This window comes from Coturnix japonica, chromosome 1, assembly GCF_054131305.1.
Source record: "Coturnix japonica strain WE chromosome 1, WE-NBRP24, whole genome shotgun sequence".
NCBI classification, from domain to species: Eukaryota; Metazoa; Chordata; class Aves; order Galliformes; family Phasianidae; genus Coturnix; species Coturnix japonica.
The window spans coordinates 43,308,885-43,329,130 of NC_140663.1; the positions used below are offsets into that span (position 1 = coordinate 43,308,885).

Sequence of the window (20,246 nt, forward strand, 5' to 3'; positions counted from 1 at the left end):
AGAAAGACTGCTTTGCAGTTTGTTTTAATGCCGGTCCCCTAATCAGCTGGAGAAAAGGAGTCACTTATATAAGCCAAAGGGTAGGAAACACTTCAGTGATACTGCTCACCTAGCACGGACTGTTGGCTGACTCCTGACGTCCAGCTTCTGCATTTGCTTATCCAATTTCCTTAGGGCTGTATTGACTAGGATAAGTGGCAGTTTGGGAGGCTTTCTTCATCATCGTCTTTCTTTTTCAAGGCAGTGGGTGAAGAAAGCTGGAAGGCATGACTCCCTCCACAGACAAAGAGCTCAACGGGCTTGATAACCCCAGCTTCATGGTGAGTCTGCTCTTCCCCAAAAGGTAATTCTTGCATAAATCTGTGTGAGCCCTGCAAACTGAGGAGAAAGGGAAAGCTGGGGGATCGGGCTGCCCGCGCAGAGGCTTGTCTGTGATCTGCCTCAGCTTTTCTATCGACAGGAATCTGAGGAATGATTGCCTCACTGAAGTCTGCTGCTGCTGTGGATCCAGTGCAGTTTTTGCTCTCTGGTGCCCTTTTCACTTCTTTTTTTTTCATTACCTCTAAAATGATGGAGTTGGTGAATGGCAGTGCAAGTGTATCTGTGTTGAAAAGGTAGAGATTTGGTAGATCCTCCTGCTGGTGTCTGTGTTTAGAAGTGTTTATGTATTAGTAAAACTACAAGAGAAATTTAGCCCACTGAAGAATGTGTTTCTTTATCTTCTGGATCTATTTCTATTGAGGTAAAGTGGGAAAGAGATGAGTAAAAAAGGGAGTCAGTGGGTGAGAGTACTCTTCAGAGGTATAACAGGGTAGTAAAATCTGTAAACGATGTATGAATTTAGCAGTGCGGTGCACTGGGGATACTGGAAGCTGTTAACAGTGCCACAGGGAAAGGACTTGGGGCACAACAGCCCCATTCCTATCTCATGCAGAGGTCACCTCCATTAGAAATGAGAAAAGCTATTTATGTTCTAACAGTGGGAGTAGAAAGATGGGATCCTAATATGTTGGCAAAGACACCCCCCCAGATAGGGGGCCATGGAGGAGTCATTTAATCTCCTGGTGCCTAAACCCCCCATTTCTCAGAGCTGGCAACAGTGGAGGTGGAGCGCTATGTTTGCCAGCTGCAGGCAGAGCCTCAGCAAGGTACTCAGTACAATGAAGAGACTTTCTTTCACTGTTTTTAACAGTCTTAGTTTTTACCTGATCTGCTGCAGAGAAGTACAGTGAACTGTAACTTTCTTCTACCTGTCCAAACAGTTCACTTTCTGACCACCCTCCTGATGCACTTTTTATGATACAACGCAGGGAGGGCATCCTGTGCCCCTGAGCTCATGAGAGCAGCTGGGCTGAGAACCACCAGAAGCAGCTCTGGCAGCTCCTTTGAGGGCCTAACCCTGTTCCAGCCTGCTCCAGCTTTGTCCTCCTTCCAGCACCTCAGCATCACAGGATGGCTGACATGAGAAGGAAACTCTAGGTCAGCTGCTTCAATCCCTGCTCCAGAAGGGGCACCCAAAGCAGGCTGCCCAGGATCATGTCCAGATGGCTTTTGAGGATCTCCAAGGAGGAGACTCCACAACCTCTCAGGGCAACCTATGCCACCGCTTGGTCATCAGCGCAGTGAAGAAATGTTTCCTGATGTTCAGGTGGAACCTTCTGTGTTTCATTTTGTGTCCATCACCTCTTGCTCAGTCAGATTTTGTCTTTTCACCTGCCTCATCCTGTTCTCTCAGCTTCATCCTTTTCTTTCTGAACGATGCTCACTCCCCTTCAGCTCCTGGGGAGGGTCAGGCACTCATGTGATGGTCATGCGGGGTTGTGACTGAATATATCCCCTGGCTAACACAGGAAAAGTTGCTGTGAAAGGAAAGGAGCTTACTGCTGTCTGCCTAGCTTAGGCTTCCTTTATCCATGGTGTTATTCAGGAGTAGTTGTCCCCAAATAACTCCCTGCATGAGCAGTCTTAAATATCTTGCTGCTTATTTGTTAATCCACAAATCATGTTCCCCTGTTCTGAAATGAAAATGCCTCCATGGGGAGGTATTCAGGAATGCCTTTTGCTCACGAAGTTCATGCCTGAGCTCACTTGGAATTAACTCTGCCCTCACCTATCTGTTTTGAAGGAGCTGGGATGCTCCCAACCTGCCTAGGCTGGTAAATACACAGTGTTTTGGAAGGTATCAGCACACTTTGACAGTGTCATCACAAATGGGATTCAGCTTACAGTTTCTCCATCCTTAATGAGACATGAATGATGCTAGCACACTTTATCAAAATGTCTCTTTGAGGTGGAAACACCCTCCAAAGTTTCCCCGACCAGACACACGTGCAAATAAGCATATAAACGACTTATTAAAGCATTGCTCACTTTGAGGAAAGTTACATTTGAAGTTCTCCCACAAGACATGGAGCACTGCCTCCAGACAGGCAGCTGCAGGGCTTAGATGTGGCTAATGGATGTTTTTTTCTCATTGTTCAGAGCGAAGATGGAAGCCACCATTGTGCCTCACTGGATCACGCTGCCCAGGGCCCTGAGAAAGGCAAGGGCAAGGCACAGAGCAACAAGATGGCCTACACTGTCACCGACATACCCCCCTGGTACCTGTGCATCTTGCTGGGTATTCAGGTATGCGAGGATTGCAGGCAATGTGTGGGGATGGATGGAATTTTATCAGGTGTTCAGCCAGTTAATGGGGACAAAATCTGTATTTGGGAGTGCTTTAGGTTCTCCTGATGCACCTGGAGTTGTAGGGCTGGATCTTAGTGTCCTTAGGGCCTTCCCATCACTGCCTGAGCACTGATTGTTATCCTCCTGCCTGCAGCTACACCCTCCCCCTTGATGTGCAAATAATAAGGCAGAGGTCTAGGGCTGGAGCCAAACAGTTAATAAGAAAAGTTCAGATACCTCTGCTGAAATCAGCAAAATGTCTGCAAGCTTCTAAACTTCTGACTTTCTGCTGCAATAATGGCTAAGAAGAGGCAGCAGGAGAAGGGTCCCTACTACTTTGGTTAATGTTCATGCCCATGCATGTTAAATAACCCAATACAGCCAAAGTTAATGGGTACAGAGCCTTAGGGAACAGAGCCCTTAGAATGACTAAGGAAGCAACAGACTGTTCTTGGAGCTTGGTGGACACCTTCTACTTCATTTCCTTAAATGTCACCTTAAATTCAGAATGTATAAAAACGAGGTTTTGTGAACACATCTACATTGTAATTTAATAAAGCATACCCCTAACAAGCAGGGTGAGTTTCCAAGCGCCACCAGTTCCACCACTGCAGTCCTGTACTATGAGAGAGAATTAGGAAGTTAGACCAGCTGAAACAACCTCACCTCACATCAATTGCTCGCCAAATTATCTTCATATTTAGTAATTAACCAAAGGTCTTTATTATAATATTCCTGTGACTCTTATGAAAAATGCAATGCTTGATCTTTCCATTCTTTGGCATTCATTTATATGGCTATTCATACCTGCACTGTGTGAGAAAAGTTGCTGATAGCAAAGAATGGATAACTCCAATTTACAGATATTTTGTGTTATTCACTGAGGTGCCAGTGAAACGGATTGAGACATTTGTACTCTGCTCACTTCATGTGATCATTCTGTTACCTTTCCCTATGGTGTCCCCTTCTTCATTGTAGACTACCCATACCAGTTTTGTTTGCAGGGCTGGGGATAAACCTGTTCTGTCTGACAGTGATCTGGGGAGCCCAGAGCACTACAAAAGGTCTTTGGGCAAGGAAGATGGGAGAAGTTTGTGGGGGTGCACTGCAGATCTTGTAAGTGCATCAAAACAAAACGTTTAATATATCAAAGAAGAGAATGAGTAGTACTGGCATGATTCAAATGCAAATATGCAAGTTACTTGTAGGTTTCCCTCAGTAATGCAGTAATGTTGTGTTGCTAGTTCTGTATCCTTCTTCACCCTGTCTTTCTCTGTGGCTCCTAGCATTTCCTGACAGCCATGGGAGGTCTGATATCCATCCCGCTGATCCTCTCCAAAGACCTTTGTCTTCAGCATGACCTCCTCACCCAGAGCCACCTGATAAGCACCATCTTCTTTGTCTCAGGAATTTGCACCCTGCTTCAAGTCCTCTTTGGAGTCAGGTAGGTCAACTGCAAGAAACGAGACACACAAGAAAATTTATAGATGCAATTTCTGAGTGCTCAGCAGCCAGCTTGCTTTAAAGTTTATCTAGTATTGAGGGTCATTTGTTACCCTTAGGCAATTAGGACACATGGTAAACCACACTGCAGTCACTGTACATGACAGGTTTGCAGAGCTGCCTCACTGTTTGGCTTTTGCATTTCCTGGTACTTGATGCATTTTTTTGTTGGGTTTGTAAGGAATCTGTCATGCAAAATGTAAAGCATTTAAAAAGATGCAGTATACAATATCTGCCTGCTCCTTACCAGAGACCCTATGGCTGCAGCAGGTCCCTTTCAATCTGACTCTGGCCGTGGGTACATAGAGCCCTTCAGAAACTTTAGGGCAGGGGGTAACTGGAAGAAACTGCAGCTCATCTACCACCTTTAGGGACTCAGGAGAAAGTTAAATTCTTTGTAAGAGACATATCCACAGTGCCCAGAAGAGCCTGGGTCCTTGCTGGCCTTGCAAAATTTCTTCTATCTCCTTTGTCATAACTCTGGACTGCCTCTCTCTTTTCATATTTTTTTCCCCCTCCATTATGGCAGGAACAGAATCACACAGAACTTGGAATTACAGGGGTTGGAATGGACATCTGGAGCTCATCCAGTCCAACCTGCCCTGCTAAAGCAGGTTCCCTAAAATAGATCACACAGGCAGGCATCCGGGGGGTCTTGAGTATATCCAGAGAAAGAGATTCCACTGGGTAACCTGTTCCACTGCTATGTTACTCTCAAAGTAAAGACTTTTTCTCCATGTTTGTAGGGAACTTCCCGTGTTCCAGTTTGTGCCCATTGCTCCTTGTTCTGTTGCTTCACACCACTAAAAAGCACTGGGCTCCATCCACTTGACTCCTACCCAGTAGATATTTATGAGCATTGATAAGATTTCCATAAGCATTGATAAGAATTAGCGTTTCTTGCTTCAAAAGCAAAAAATCACACATTGATTGGCTTTTAAATCTGAATAACCTGGTTAAAACTCTTCTACTGGCAAATCACAATGCTTTTTACACCTCCTGGGCATTTCCTTAGGGTAACTTTTCCATCATTGTCTATCATAAAGAATGGGGGTAGACAAACTCCTCCCTGGAGGTAACTCCATTGCTTCAGGATTAATGAAGGAAGGGGCCTGGAGGTGTCCTGCAATGCATACCAGGCCACCGTGGCCATCAGAGAGAGGCAACTTGGTTCTTCTGAGTTCAGTTAAATTCAGGCTAGGGCACACAGCTATGATGTGGGCTGTTTGGGTGATTCAGATCCCCTGGGTCCCCCCGGGCTGCCCCCCAAATGACTTGGTGAATATCCAAGAGCTGTGATAAAAGTGTGGCAGGGAATGAAACATTAAAGGCTCATTAATGTCTCTTGTGGCTCAGTAGCTGAATGAGGAACAACAGATCAAATTAAGCACTGAAAAGCTGATCCTATAGGATAAGTTTAAACAGCTTTTTCTGTGCTAAGGATGAAATTGCCTTATTTCTGGCCCCAATTATAAGGTGTGAGGATGTTCCCTGTCAGAAAGGTGGACTCAGCCTGGAGCAGAACCAAAGGAAGTGATGGCAAGCAATCCTAGCCTGGGGAAACAGAAGCAGATATCTTTTTCTCATTTTACTGCTTTCTTAGAGCCTGTATTAGCTGATAATTGTGATTCACCAGCAAGACTGTGGGAAAAACAAATACAAGGTTGAGGGGATGTTTTTTCCTGGAAATGCCCAATGTCCAATGCCCTGAGGAGCCCTCAGCTAAGTGCTCTGCACAGTTCAGGATGTCCGTATTTAAGGAAGACTGATTCAGAGGAGAAGAGGTGAGAGGAAGGACAGAGACAATATGTTAATATGTTAATGTGGCATGGTGATGAGAGGCAGCTCATCTTTGTTTTAGCTTGACCAAGTGGTGGCTGAGTGGGTCTGGCTGCAGCCTGCAATTAGTCTGAGAGAGCAGAGATAGGATCAGGCAGGGAAAAAACACTTCAGCTAAAATACAGCGCTGGCACATGAACAAAGAGATGGGAACTGGCAGTGGAAATGGGGAGGTTCCTTCCAAGTGTGAGTACAATCTGGGAGCAGCCCTCCAGAAGCAGTAGATGGTGGAAAACCCCAGCCCGCTGTAAACCACAGCATTTACATGACAGAGCATGAAAAAGCAGTGATGGGTCCCAGATGGTCATTAGAGACGAACCAAGAAGCTTCTGAGGACATACAGGTCATTTGTTGTTGTGGTGCCCCTTAGCAGATGCTTTGGCATCTTGCAGCGATGATGATCAGAGCATAACATCTCCTTCTCTAACCTGGCAATCTTGCAAACCCTGATGGAAAAAAAAAAGCCCCACATACCCTATATACATCACCTCAGCACTCTAGCTTGATGTTAGCCCACCAGCACCAGCTGGGAAACAGCTCCAAGGCCAGCGCACCAGGAGCTATAATGCTGTTGTTAGTTCAACAGTGGTGGCACTAGGTCTTCTGTGTTTCTTCTCTTCCCTTCCCTTCCCTTCCCTTCCCTTCCCTTCCCTTCCCTTCCCTTCCCTTCCCTTCCCTTCCCTTCCCTTCCCTTCCCTTCCCTTCCCTTCCCTTCCCTTCCCTTCCCTTCCCTTCCCTTCCCTTCCCTTCCCTTCCCTTCCCTTCCCTTCCCTTCCCTTCCCTTCCCTTCCCTTCCCTTCCCTTCCCTTCCCTTCCCTTCCCTTCCCTTCCCTTTTCCCTTCCCCAGCAAAATCCTTTGAAGGCTACAACATGTTTGTATGAACATAATAAATAAGTGACTCCACGGATGACTGATGTTCAAATATAACTTTCTGGCTAGTTCTAACAGCACTTCAGTTGTACATGGCGTGAGTAATTGCAGTGATATAAATACTCATTGTAAGTGACAGAGATATGGTGCTGCTACAGCTATGCCATCTTTCATTTTCCTGCGCTTTCTGATGAATGGTGGAAATGCTTCAGCATCAGGGAAATTGCAGAAGCATTCACATGGATCACTGCCCTGCTGCTCGTCTGAGCAGGTGCCACTGGGGTTTTTTGGCACAAGACAAGGTTGCTCTGGGAGCTGCTCCCAGGGAGGCTTTCTGAGCAAATAAAGCCAAGGCACTTTGGAGGTTTCTCTTGGCTTTTTCAGAGCTTGCTGCTGTGTCCATGTAGGTCTCCTTTCCGGTGTCAGTGGAAAAATTGCAGAGGAATTAGCTTTTTAAAAAACCATTCTCCTAAGATATAAATCACAATTTCCAGTGCACCTTAGTCTGATGATGGTTATGGCATGGAGAATAGTCAGTGTGTGCTTATGTTTATAAGCAGGCTGTGAAGAAAAGTGAGGCAAATCAAGGGGACAGAGGAAATAACTGGATATTGGTGAGATTTGGGCACAAGTCAGTGCTAAGCTTTTCTTCAGTCTCATCATCTTTCTTCCTTTCCCTTCTCTCTTCCTCCAGCTTTTTCTTTTGGCTGCTTTTTTTCCCATAGGCAGTTCTGTGACCTAGTCACACCTTGGAAGGATGTGTACTTCCTAAAGCAGAGTAGCAGTCTGACTCCAGAACCAGTGTCCCTCTCTCTGTCACGGTCACTGCTCTTTGAGTACAGCTGGCAACAATTCCCCAGCACCGTCAGTGATGGAGACCTGCCAAAATGGATCAAAAGAGGCTGCCAGAGACCATGAGCAGGCTGTGATTTTTTGGGTTTGGTTTCTTTGTTGTTGCTTTTGTTTTTAATTTATTATGCTTTCCTTTCCCTCACCTAAATGGAGCTGTGATTCCAGCATTCTTACTTGTCAGCTTTTCCCTCTGTTTTTTTTCTAGGCTTCCTATTATACAAGGAGGAACTTTTGCGTTCCTGACCCCCACCCTGGCCATGCTGTCTCTTCCCACGTGGAAGTGCCCTGCCTGGACGGAGAATGCCACGCTGGTGAATGCTTCTTCACCCGAGTTCATTGAAGTCTGGCAGACACGGATGCGAGAGGTACAACACATGCTCAGTGGCACCTGTTCTGTGTCAGGGCTGTTTGCTTTCAGGAAAGAACCTCACCTTCCAGCTCCAGTGGCCCTTAGCCCCTGCCCTCTTACTGCATCCTGGGCACCTAAGCTCTGGTGCTGAGCTGCTGATGAACAGGAGACTAAGAGTCCTTGGGTGATTATGGTCCCTGCAAAGACTCCATTGGTTGAAACACACCTGTTATCCACAGCCCTGTGTTCCTCATCCCTTTGGAGTCAGAATGAGGGAAGACGCTCAGTACTGCAGGTTTATCACCAAATCTGCAAAGAAAGCAGCTTTGCCCCAGAGTCTCCTGTTTGGAAGTGATGAGAGCAGCTAATGGCATTTCAGGACACAGTCATTACCTACTTAAACAGTGATTGTCAGACATGGAAAAGTGCGGAGTGATGACTGTGTCCCCAGAAGTAAACTGATACTTAGAAAAAAACAGGCTGTCATGACATCCTGTCCTACCAGTGTGCTGAAACACCCCAAGCGCTTCCCAGGTGGGAGGTGAGTGGAGGCCATGGCTCTGTTCCCATTTTCAGAACAAGAGCTTTTCGCCTGCATTTTGGGGGAGAAGAAAGAGAGGGTGCAGGGAAGCTGATGTGTGCTTGGGTGGCACAGATGGCAGGCACAAGGGAATGAAGCAGGCCCTGGTAAGGACTAAATCCCTCAGCCAAGGTGGGAGTTGGTGTGCTGGTGTTTTGTTGGTTCTTCCCCACATGTAATACTCAGCAGAGCCCTGCTGTGGTCAGTGGCAGACCTCCATACCTGTCCATCTTAGGAGGCATGCCTGGCTCTCAAACTGGTTTGGTACTGACTTCCTTAAGAAAAAGCTTAAGAAAAAACTTACCAGTTGGAATTCCATTCACTGTCTGCTCTCTTCCTTCATTTTTCCAGGTGCAAGGAGCTATCATTGTAGCTTCTTGCTTTCAGATCTTTGTTGGATTTTCTGGCCTTATTGGATTTCTGATGAGATTCATTGGCCCCTTGACAATTGCCCCCACCATCACCTTGGTTGCTCTGCCTCTCTTTGACTCAGCTGGGGATAAAGCTGGACAGCACTGGGGCATAGCATGCATGTAAGTATCATTTCCCAGAGCACAAGATTTATTTGTGGAGTGCTAACATGCAGAAGGCTTGTGCAAGACACCAGCCTTGTGCAAGACACAGTTACCTTCTGAGAAGCTTTTAGCCCTCAGCTACACCAGCAACAAAGCAAAAAACAAAAATGAAACTTTCAAATACCAATTTTGTGAAAACTCATAGTTCTTTGCTCAGTAGAGAAACAAGGCTTTCCTACGTGCCATTGCTGAGGGCAATTTCTGTTATAGTTGCTTGTGCACACTATCCTACACATCCATTATTTAAGTTAAAAAGATATTTCTAAAATAAGTTAAGAGTTCTGTATTCCTCAAGTTAGAATGGTTGCTGCTTCACCTCTTGTTTTCAAGCCATAAGGAGTAATTGTTTTCTTCCCGAAGGCCCTGGGGGAGCTCTGGAAATGTCTGCATTGTGTTCATGTGCCTTTGCAGCATTGGGAGCATTCTTACAGGGAAATTTGTATATGTGCCTTTGTGTATAACAGCATTGCTGGGCAACCTGTTCCAATGTCTCAGCACTCTCACAGTAAAGAATTTCTTCCTGATATCTAGTCTAAACCTGAATCTAAATTTAATTTCAGAATTTAAATCTTCCACAAGCACCCCCATAAGATCCCAAACCCTGCCTGTCTCCCTGCTCCTCAAGTTCCCTTTCACCATTGTTTCTTCCACTAATCTGTGGCTTGTCCTGTTCTCTAGCTGTAATGATCTGTACCGGCCCCTTTGCTTAGCCAATCTAAACCCATCAGGAATGTCTCATTTTTCTACTTCCCTTCTCCAGTCCCTAACTCCTAACTTCTGTTTCTCTCCTGACCACTTTGCCCAGCAGTGCTGCTCTATTACCAGGGATTCCTTGCCTGTCCCCAACCCCTATACACAACCCTGGCCACCCTTTCTGTTCTTTTCTGCCTGAACTTCTACCTGTGCTAATCCCAGTCTCTGGCAGGGACAAGTGATGGAGAAGGTAGGGCCCTGTGCTCTCAGCCCTGCTGTCCAGCCCTACCACATCCCAGACCCTCCATAATGGGTGTTACAAGCGACTTGCTTGGTGTGCTCATTTGCTCCTTGGTGATGGTACATACCACAGTTCAGCACTCAACAGTGTTCCAGAAGAAAAAAAAAGCTCAAAATCTTTATGGCCTGCACATGCTAAACTCAGAGATGTTTTTGCTGAGTACTTGGGACCTGAGATAAATGGTCATTGCCACAGGCTTATCATACTCGAGCAGAGTTTTGTGAGAAGGAGCAATATGCCTCTCCCCAGCAAGTTATTCTAAATCTCACCTAGGCAGGCCTTACTACTGCTCAAGACAAAATGACCTTCTCAACTATGTCTATTTCTTGAACATCACTCTTTGAAATAGGTTTAGGATATATATCTCCAGAAATACTTGGCCCGGGGCAGATGTTTTCCATGGAAATTTTCATTCTAAATGGAAAAAAAGTTAGGCAGAATTATAAGCAGCTGAAAATAGCATCTATTAATGGAATGTGCCAGGCAACCTGAATAATAAGCAGTGACACCTACCCAAGATAGATGAGTGTTCTGCAGTGATTCATCAGGCCGCTGAGCTCCTTTGCTAATGCAAATGCACAAAATGTGCACTGATGCAGTTGGTCTGTAGCTTTAGAAACCAGGAATGGAAGCTGGTTCCTCCTCAGACATTCTGCATCCAGCCATTCAGTGCTTTGAATGGTGATTGATAACCTCTGGCTGTATATCATGGTGTATCCGTGCACCCCTGTGCTGCTGTTGGTGAGAGGTGCAGTCCCACACAAGGAGTGGGAAAGGAGCTTCACCTTGTGGCCACCGGAGCAAGCCCTGGGGGCTTGAGGCAAATATGGGCACTGTACTTTTGGTGCTGAGAGCCTGCTTTTTGGGGTCATCTGGAGTCGTGGAAATCAGGTAGCCAGGCCTCCAGTTCACATGGGGACAGGTGGGCATCTGGGCACACACTTTGTCTCATGGTCTGTTTTTCCCTCCTCCCAGGACTATTTTTTTCATAGTTCTGTTCTCTCAGTACCTGAAGGATGTCCCTGTGCCACTGCCATCATATCGGAGAGGCAAGAAGTGCCACTTCTCCCCCATCTATGTCTTCCAGATCTTCCCGGTACGTTAGCGCTCCTGGTGACCTCGGTGGCATGGCAGAGGGACCTGGCCCAGGCTATCTGGGCTGTTTCCTCTCACTTCAAGTGGGCTTAGCACTTCCCAGATCAGGCTACGCTGCAAGGGGCAGTGGGGAGAAGGACCCATGGTACCTGTTTGTGGGGCAGAAAGGAGAGCCACCAGGATACTTGCTGTCAGTCTCCCTCCATCCCTTGTGTGTGCTCAAATGTGCACAGGCAAAGGGTTGGGCAGGAGAAGGCCTTGTCCCAGACCTGTGTATCATTGCTGGAGATGTGGCTCTGCAATAACCAGATCTTGCTGCTGAATGTGATGGGCAGGTGCTGCTGGGGCTGTCCCTGAGCTGGCTGCTCTGCTACGTGCTGACGGTGACTGACGTCCTCCCCACGGATCCCACTGCTTATGGCCACCTGGCACGGACAGACACCAACGGGGACGTCTTGTCTCAGGCTCCCTGGTTTCGGCTCCCCTACCCAGGTACTGCGATGCAGCTGCATAACCCTCTCCCCTATCCCTTGCTGTTGCATCCTGTCCACCTCACAGCCACCGCAGGGAAGTGAAGTGCCAAAAATGAGGCAAACACACACAAGCACCCTTGCTGTTCATCCCTCTCAGTAGATTTTGGCGTAAATGTGCCCCACTGCCCTGAACAGAGCTCTTTATTTGCAGGACAGTGGGGAATGCCAACAGTCAGTTTGGCTGGGATATTTGGCCTCCTCGCCGGGGTGATCTCCTCCATGCTGGAGTCCATGGGGGATTATTATGCCTGCGCCCGCCTGTCTGGTGCTCCACCACCACCGAAGCATGCCATCAACCGTGGGATTGGTATGGAAGGCATTGGCTGCCTCTTGGCTGGGGCCTGGGGAACAGGGAACGGCACCACGTCCTACAGTGAGAATGTGGGGGCCCTGGGCATCACCAAGGTGAGTCTCACATGGCAGGGTAGCTGCAATGCCTTGCCCTCCTGTGGATCCCCCCAGTGTGGTTACAAGTGTGTTGCATACATTGGTGTGAAGGCTGCTTTAGCAGCAAGTGCCATCCAAAAATGGGTTTGCTGCCCACAGGCACTTGGTAATCACCTCAGAGCGATACAAATCATGTAATGTAGGTTGTCATTCCCTCTCTTTTACTGCTTGTGGTCTTCATATGGGAGTAAGTACATGCTGTTGTTACCCATGGCTCCCAGCTTAGACCCCTGTAAAGAGAATATGTTACACTGAGCTATTCTGGAAACTTCTTTTATCAAAGACTATCCTCCTAACTCTCTACCTACCTGTCTACCCTTCTAAGTAAATGGAAGGAGAGGAAAGATCTTTAATAGGGCTTCAAGTTCCACAAGATTCATAACCCAAGGATGGCAATCATGTGAAAGGTAGATCATGAGACTATGAAATGCGAAGGCAAATGGTACGTGTTTTTACCTCTCTTTAAAGTTGTGTGAATTCCTTGAGTATCAGGTTGCTCTTATAAGGGAAAGAAATTTCCAGAGATAGATAAACTTGACAATCAGATCGTAGATTTTCACTAAGTTTTATTGCTAGAGGATGGGTACATCCAGCAGCCAACTTGAAAGCTATTTCTAAATTGTTGTAAAATAAGCTGTGAGTCTGTAAATAAAAGCAGAAGTTGACTTACAGCTCTGGAACTGTAATATTAGTTATTTTGCTGGATTTGATGAACCTCAAAATAACCATTTTTCATTGTGTTTGACTGAAGTGGATGTTTCTAACTGCATGGAGTCCAGTTTAGCCTGTCACCCATACTTTGTCACAGTCTGGTTGGTACAGATTGACCCTATACCCGAGCCTGTTCTCTCATGATGTAGTTTGCTCCTTTGACCATAGTGCAGAAGTGCTCAGACCCATAATTGTCAGTTTATAGGACATACCTTGTCCCCATGTAGGTCCTTGTACAAGCATACCATCGGTGCTGATTCAGGGGATAGTTCACTTAGATCCCACCTCTGCTCACTTTGTTCAGACTTAAGAGCCCAGAAGACAGTCATAGAATGGTCTGGGTTAGAAAGGACCTCAAAGATCATCTAGTTCCAACCCCCCTGCTGTGGGCAGGGCTGCCACCTGCCAGCTCAGGCTGCCCAGGAATCCATTAAGCCTGGCCTTGAGCACCTCCAGGGATGGGGCAACCACAGCTCCCTGGGCAGCTGTGCCAGCACCTCAGTGCCCTCTGAGTGATGAATTTCTACCTCAGTCATTCTGAAATCAGACTCTGATTAGTTGGGGGTGCTGAGAGCACAAGGCAGATTTCATTTTGTTTGTTTGTTTGTTTACAAGGAAAATATATTTTTTGATAATAAAGGGAAGCACAAGGGACTTGTTTCCTTTGCTTAAACACGGGTGTCCAGCACCACCTGAAATGACTTTCTGAGTATTTCAGATATCCACGGGCAAAGGCTGTCAGAAACTTCCAAGATCCAGGCACTTACATTTGACATACCGGATCAATCCCAGTGTGCCAGCACTGAGCCCCCATCTCCAAGAAAGAGAGAATTTCAAAGTGTGATAAAGATTTTGGGAAACTGTGCAGCTTCTTCACCTTTAAGAACAAAAACCAGTTTTCTTTGTTTCCCTTGACATAACTGAAACAAACTCTAAACTAAAAGCTTTAGAAGCAGATGCTCCCAGTTTTGGTATCAGTGGATTAGTTAATTTGCCTTCGAGGCCAACTCTATATATTGGATAATTTGACATGTGACAGTTTTTAGCACATTAAGAATCTGAAGCTTCATTTTAATCTTGGAACAAATAAATTCATTGAATTACTGCTTTGATGGTAACGCCGTCCCAAAGGCAATGCATGATTTTATTTTGAAACTTCCCCACCAAATCTTACTCATTTCTTTCACAATTGAGTAAAGCTTAGTATTTCATAAAGATGTGCTTTCCAAGTATTTCAAGTCACGTTTTAAAAGGGACACTACAAGTTACTGGCAATGTTTTGGTTGAAAGCATTTGCAAAAAGCCCTTGCAGAAGAAAAAAGTAATGGCATTCTTCAGATACTTCAGTGGAAGGATTAAAATAATTAATTGAATTACAAATTGTTTGCAGAGGATTACAGAACTTCTCTGCCTAAGACACGAATGCTGTAAATCTTAGTGCGATTCTTTAAGCTGTCCAAGTTTTGGTGTGGCAAAGCATATCTTGAATTGGAAGTCTAACAAATATTGATGCTTTTCTGCTTAATTTCTGTAATCTGTAATGTCTCTTTTGTCCCTTTGTTTGTCAGATACTCTTTTTCTTTCCTATTCACGCACTCCAGCAGCTCTGAATGAAGCTTGGTGCTTCGTCCCATCTTTGTTGTAGTGCTGGACTAAGAATGATACCCTGGCTCTTCCTAGGGAAGAATGAGAGAAAGGTGGATTGAGTGAAGCTGGGTGTGTGATGGCAGGTAGGGGCTGGCCAAGAGACTTCCACAGTTCTTATTAGCCTGGTGTTGATCGTGTAAAGGATACAGCAGATCCAAGAGCTCAGGATGGAAGCAGCCAAGCTGGCCAAGCTCTGCTCTCTAACATCTTGGTCCACAGAGAGAGGATTGCTTGGTGCAGGACACCTAGCTGAAAGCCATTTTGAGGCTTGGAACTGAACACGCCACCGAGTTCTTTGGTTGCAAGCCCTGCCTGGCAGGTCTGTACTCACTGGTGCATCACTGCCTGCTCTTCCTCCCACTCCAGGTAGGGAGTCGCATGGTGATCGTTGCTGGTGCCTGTGCCATGCTCCTGTGTGGCGTCTTTGGAAAAGTGGGAGCAATGTTTGCCAGCATACCCACTCCTGTCATCGGAGGCCTGTTCCTCGTGATGTTTGGCATTATCACCGCTGTGGGGGTTTCCAACTTGCAGGTAACAGCACCTTTTCATTCCTAGGAAAGTTTACTTTGGTTTCAAGCCAGATTCTCACCAGCCTGAGTCAGACTTAAGCAGGGCTGTAGCAAATGCAAACATTTGTACTGGCAGTTCCTTGGGTGAAGATGTGGGCACTTACGCAGAGAGACCAAATCTCAAAGAGAGGTTCCTGGTTGGAACAGGGCTGGTAAGCACCTGATTAATTCCCCAGCAGTGCCAAGGCTGCTCATCCCCATCTCACAGTTTATTTGAAGGAAGGTGTTATCAGAAAAGGAGGAGTTTCTGTAACTGCTCCTATGGATGCTTTTTCTCCATTTCCTATAATAATGTGCATTTAAGAGGAGGGCTTCTTGAGTAGAGGTCTCAAACTGGGCAAGGGTCTCAGTAAAAGTTTTCATTTCCAGTTCCCCCAGTGGCAATGGCTGAATCACACCTTTTCCTGGTGTCTCAGCTGGTGATTACGGAGTGCTTTGCCATCTGATTGTATCTGCCATATACAGTTTCTAGTATATGCCATACATTTCTGAAAGCATCTGCTAATTTTGGTTCAACTTCAAGCAGAACTTTGTTCTAACACCTATAATTGGGTTTGTGTGTACATCCAAGCATGGCTCACTAATGAACACATGGATTTTGGTCATCCCAAACTGGCAGTACTAATGTACACAATTTCTCTGTGCAGTACACGGATATGAACTCCTCCAGAAACATCTTTATATTTGGATTCTCTGTGTTTGCTGGGCTCGCAGTTCCCAACTGGGCAAACAAGAATAATACACTGCTAGAAACAGGTAAGAAGCGACAGCACATTTTAAAAGCATTTCCTGTTGCACAGAACTGAAGCAAAGGTTGATCCAGAGCAATCTTTTAAAACACATATATTTTTTTTTCCAGACAAAATCATGAAAGCTGTGCTTTGACAGTTGTCTGTTGCTTTCTGGGAGTGCTGCTCTTGTCCTCTGCTCTGATGCCTCCCTTGTGTTGCCAAATCTTAGTCCCTGTTTTGGGATTTGCAGGTCTTGCCTAAACAAGCGTGCATCTTGCAGCCTCTTGGCACTGAACATGTTGCGTGTTGAATATGTGTCTCTTTGTTTTTCCTCTAGGAATCATCCAGCTGGACCAGGTGATCCAGGTGCTTCTCACCACTGGCATGTTTGTGGGTGGACTCCTGGGGTTTATCCTCGATAACACCATTCCAGGTAGGATTTTGCTGAAATGAGCTAAGCTACACGTCTGTGTCTGCCTTGGGGTTTGTCACTCGGTATTTTTTGTCCTCGTTACCACTGCTCTATGGGTAGAAGATGTGATAGCAACCATGAAACTCCTTGTCACCTAACTCCTGGAGAGGAGTGAGGAACAGGAGAGATATCACTGGAACGGTCACTGGTTCCAAAACAGTAGCTCATTAAAAAAAAAGAAGACTCGTTCTTCAACAACCTACTTCGAGGAAAAGTTAATTTAGTCAAGAACATCTTTTACATGAAATGCTAGCCTACTTCATGTTGGTTGAAAGGAGGGAGAAAGGCAACTGCAGAAGCGGGGATATGGTAAGAAATATTTCTTCCCTGCTTAAAGGTTCAGGTTGAATATTAGAAAGAATTTCTTCTCAGAAATAGCAGTGCTGCATTGGCACAGGCTGCCCAGGGAGGTGATGGAGTCACCATCCCTGGAGGTGTTCCAGAACCATGTGGATGTGGCACTGAGGCACGTGGTTAGTGGGCATGGTGGGGATGGGCTGATAGTTGGACTGGATGATCTTAGTGGCCTTTCGCACACTTAATGATTCTATGATTCATGACAGGAGATATGCTGAAATTGAGGTTGAACTGCTGCCACATCATTAGAAAGCAGCAGGAAGGGCAGATGACCAAAGATAGGATGTAGGACTGGTTGCTGCCCCTCACAGCCAGCAAAGACCCTCTGATTTTCACCAAGTCTAGGGAGGGATGGCATAACAATAGGAGAGGAAGTTCTACAGAAAGAGAGCAGGAAGGGCACTCTGTTAACCAGACTCTTTTATTATCTCAGACTTTTTGAAAAGCCAATATCCTTTTGGCTCATTAACTTTATTGTACCATTGATCTTCAGCTCCTCCAGGCAGAATTTATATGTTCACTCCCTTTCCCAGGAGGGACTTGGCCATTGCAACAATTACAGACATTTAGCAATTGCTAGCTAAACTTTATTCCCTCACCTCATGATATCTGAGCAGTTAACATCCAGCTTTGCTTGTCTAGCACTTTACGATGCCTCCTGAATAGTTCTTCCATCCCCCATGGCTTCTGAAACCTGTCTTAGTATCTTTGATTCCCACGGGAAGCAGTGGAGAAGACTGGAAGCTACTGCAGGAAGATGGATATTGTCTAGCAGCACAGTAGCTAGTTTTTTGTAGAGTTTTGAAGCTAGAAGGGTTTAAGTGCAGGGAATCTCTATGTTGTAGCGGGTCTGCTGGGATTTGAGAGCCGAATGTGGAGTGCACAAGGCAGTCATATGTTCAGAACACCCATTTTAGTGTCTGAAATACAACATTCTCCTTTTTGCTTTCACAGGAACACAGGAGGAGCGGGGGCTCCTAGCATGGAAGCACAGCCACAAGGAAGAGGCAGACAATTCCCAGCTCATTTCCAAGGTCTATGATCTTCCATTTGGCATAGGCACTAAGTACTGTGCTGTCTCTTGGTTTCGGTATCTCCCTGCGTGCCCCAGAAAACTACCTGGTGGCAAGAAAATGGATGAACTGAAGGCTGCTGGACAAGAAAGCAGTGTTAAAGCAAGCTTAGAAAGAGACTCTGAGATAGGTGCTGATACAAGGATATAAGCTTCAGGCCTGAAGGTGAACTCATCTCTCAAGCAGAGGTATGAAAAGTGTGTCTTCAGCCCTCATCATTTGAGCTGGAGCAAGAAAATGACAATGCCTTTCTTTTCTTAACTCTGCCTCCAGTGCCACTGGTGACACTGAGGGAATCATTATTCTTCTCCCTTCTCCTGCCTGCCCACCTCTAGGAAGAACACAGTCCTGCTTTGGGAAACGTTGGGAAGGATGTTCAGTTTCCTTCCTTGCACTGAGCCTTGGGGACCCTGAGGAACAGTTACTAGGCTGAAGCAGAGCTCTTCCTTTCCCTTGTCCTGACTGCTCTCATGACCACAGGAGAAGGCCCTTCTACTGCTTGTATGCATCCTTTGGGGTGAGGTTTATCCCCTCCACCTTAATAATCTGTAATGGCAACGTTCATCTCTCAGCTTGTGGTTTATGCCTTTTCCTGGCCAAAGGGAAGAAGAGGGCACCTCTGGGCCATGACTCATCTCATTCCTATGACACTTCAAAGTCATGGTGTTGGAAAAGCAGCATCTAAGGTTAATGGGATGAATTGTCTTCTGAAGTTGCTTCTCCTTACCTACACTGCAGAGGGATCTACAGACTTTACTTAGGTTACTGACCTGTTAGAAATAACCAGCTTTACTGAAAGGAATCGTAAGGTGGGATGCTGGCAGCCAGCTTCCCCAGGGCACCAAATTGCACAGAGATGAAGGAATCTTCATCAGATGAAGGACAAAACTTCTGCTTGGTGTGTGACACACCTGTGCTACTACTAAGTGCTGTGTGTCCCCACCTGCTTGGGTTTGGTGATCATGCAGCGACAGCCACTTCTCTGGAAAACAACGTGCAGACTCTTGCTGCTTTCAGCTCTCATCAGAAACAGCCTTAACCTTTTAATAATGTGACTGTGCACGGTGCTGGCTGCTGGCGACGTGTGATGATATTGCTGTAGCATTAAGCTGTCATTTCCTGCACTGAGATTTATATTTAGGTATATTTTGGGAAAAATAAATAACATATGCAACCAAATGGTATTTCTTGGGTTGATTTCCATAGTGAGTGGCAGGTTTTATTCGAAGAATCACAGAGAATTCAGGTTGGAAGGGACCTCTGGAAGTCATGTGGGCCAACCCTTCCCTTAGTTGAACTATGGCAGTGCCTAGTTGAACTATGGCTGGAGAGACACAGCTGCTTTGGGCAACCTGCTCTGGTGTTTGACCACTCTCGTGGTGACAGCTTACCTCACGTCTAACTGGAATTCCCAATGCATTAACTTGTGTCTGTTGCCTCAACACTGTTCCTCTCTCAGAAAAGTCCGACCCAATCTTCTCCGTACTCTGCACTGTACAGCTGAAGGCTGTGATATGGTTTCTTCTTAACCCTAGATTTGCATATTTAACTACGCCTGATTCCTGCCCAGGTGGGATTTTACAGAGATCCTGTGCATCTCAGCTCTGATACTGCCTTAATTCTCCAGTGTTGTCCACACCTCTGAGCTCACTTACTGGCAGCCTGTATTCCCAGGAGATCTATCTGACAAACCCCCAGTCTTACACATTGCTCTCAGATTTACTTACGCCATAGTGCATGTGTGAAAACAAGCTGTTAATCTCTATCACCCTGTCCCTGTCAGGCTGCTGCTGGCCAGCCCCAGCATATGTCACAGGGAGGGTTTAATGGCAACAGGATGGCAGCTGATGAATGAGATAACACCACCACATCTTGCATTTCCACCCTGCTGCCATGTCTGTGCCCTCCCCCTGTGCTTGGTTGCCAGCTCCCTGGGGCAGAGCACGAGTAGGGCCTGTCCTTCATTGCAGCACAGCCCAAGTCCAAGCCGCATACACAGCACTGCTGTGTCTGATGCTGCTGAGGCTCGAGGCATTTCTCAGAAGCTATTTCTGTCCCTGTTTCAAGCTCAGGCTATTAACTGCCCTTTGATATTTTTCCTTTGGTGTGTTTGTTATATACCTGTTTGTTTTTTTGACTCAGAGGGACATCTCTAAATTCTAAAATGAAGTAGGCAGGGGTGAGGCTGCAGTGGCCACTTGAGGTTTGCAAACAGCTTTGCCTTTGCACCACAGGACGTGGCTTCTGTTTATTTGTTCCTTGGTAAGTGAAAGATCAAGGCATCCTCAGGTGCAAAACTGAACACCTGGAGGCTGTTCTGGACTGCCTGAGAACAGCACGCTGCCTGCCACCCGTGTTACCCTTTGCTCCTGTTTACT

The 20,246-nt window shown here is 46.2% G+C and overlaps 1 protein-coding gene across 3 annotated transcripts; it reads left to right on the forward strand.

Annotated features, from left to right (window-relative positions):
• On the forward strand, window positions 1–19,047 carry LOC107312175 (solute carrier family 23 member 1-like). 3 transcript variants are annotated; one of them, XM_015859375.3, is made up of 13 exons: window positions 1–80; window positions 241–320; window positions 2,482–2,628; window positions 3,957–4,114; window positions 7,941–8,100; window positions 9,016–9,197; window positions 11,209–11,329; window positions 11,664–11,820; window positions 12,013–12,266; window positions 15,033–15,197; window positions 15,883–15,991; window positions 16,304–16,399; window positions 17,750–19,047. In XM_015859375.3, exons 2-13 carry the CDS (start codon window positions 267–269, stop codon window positions 18,016–18,018), a joined length of 1,872 nt encoding a protein of 623 aa, XP_015714861.2. In that variant the 5' UTR covers window positions 1–80; window positions 241–266; the 3' UTR covers window positions 18,019–19,047. The 3 variants fall into 3 exon arrangements, with proteins under 3 accessions (XP_015714861.2, XP_085395132.1, XP_085395141.1); XM_085539006.1 differs by lacking the exons at window positions 1–80; window positions 15,883–15,991; window positions 16,304–16,399; window positions 17,750–19,047 and having other exon boundaries at window positions 168–320; window positions 12,018–12,266; window positions 15,033–15,170; XM_085539015.1 differs by lacking the exons at window positions 1–80; window positions 241–320; window positions 2,482–2,628; ... (1 more) ...; window positions 7,941–8,100; window positions 9,016–9,197 and having other exon boundaries at window positions 12,018–12,266; window positions 17,750–18,152.
• Window positions 19,048–20,246: the final 1,199 nt, after the last annotated feature.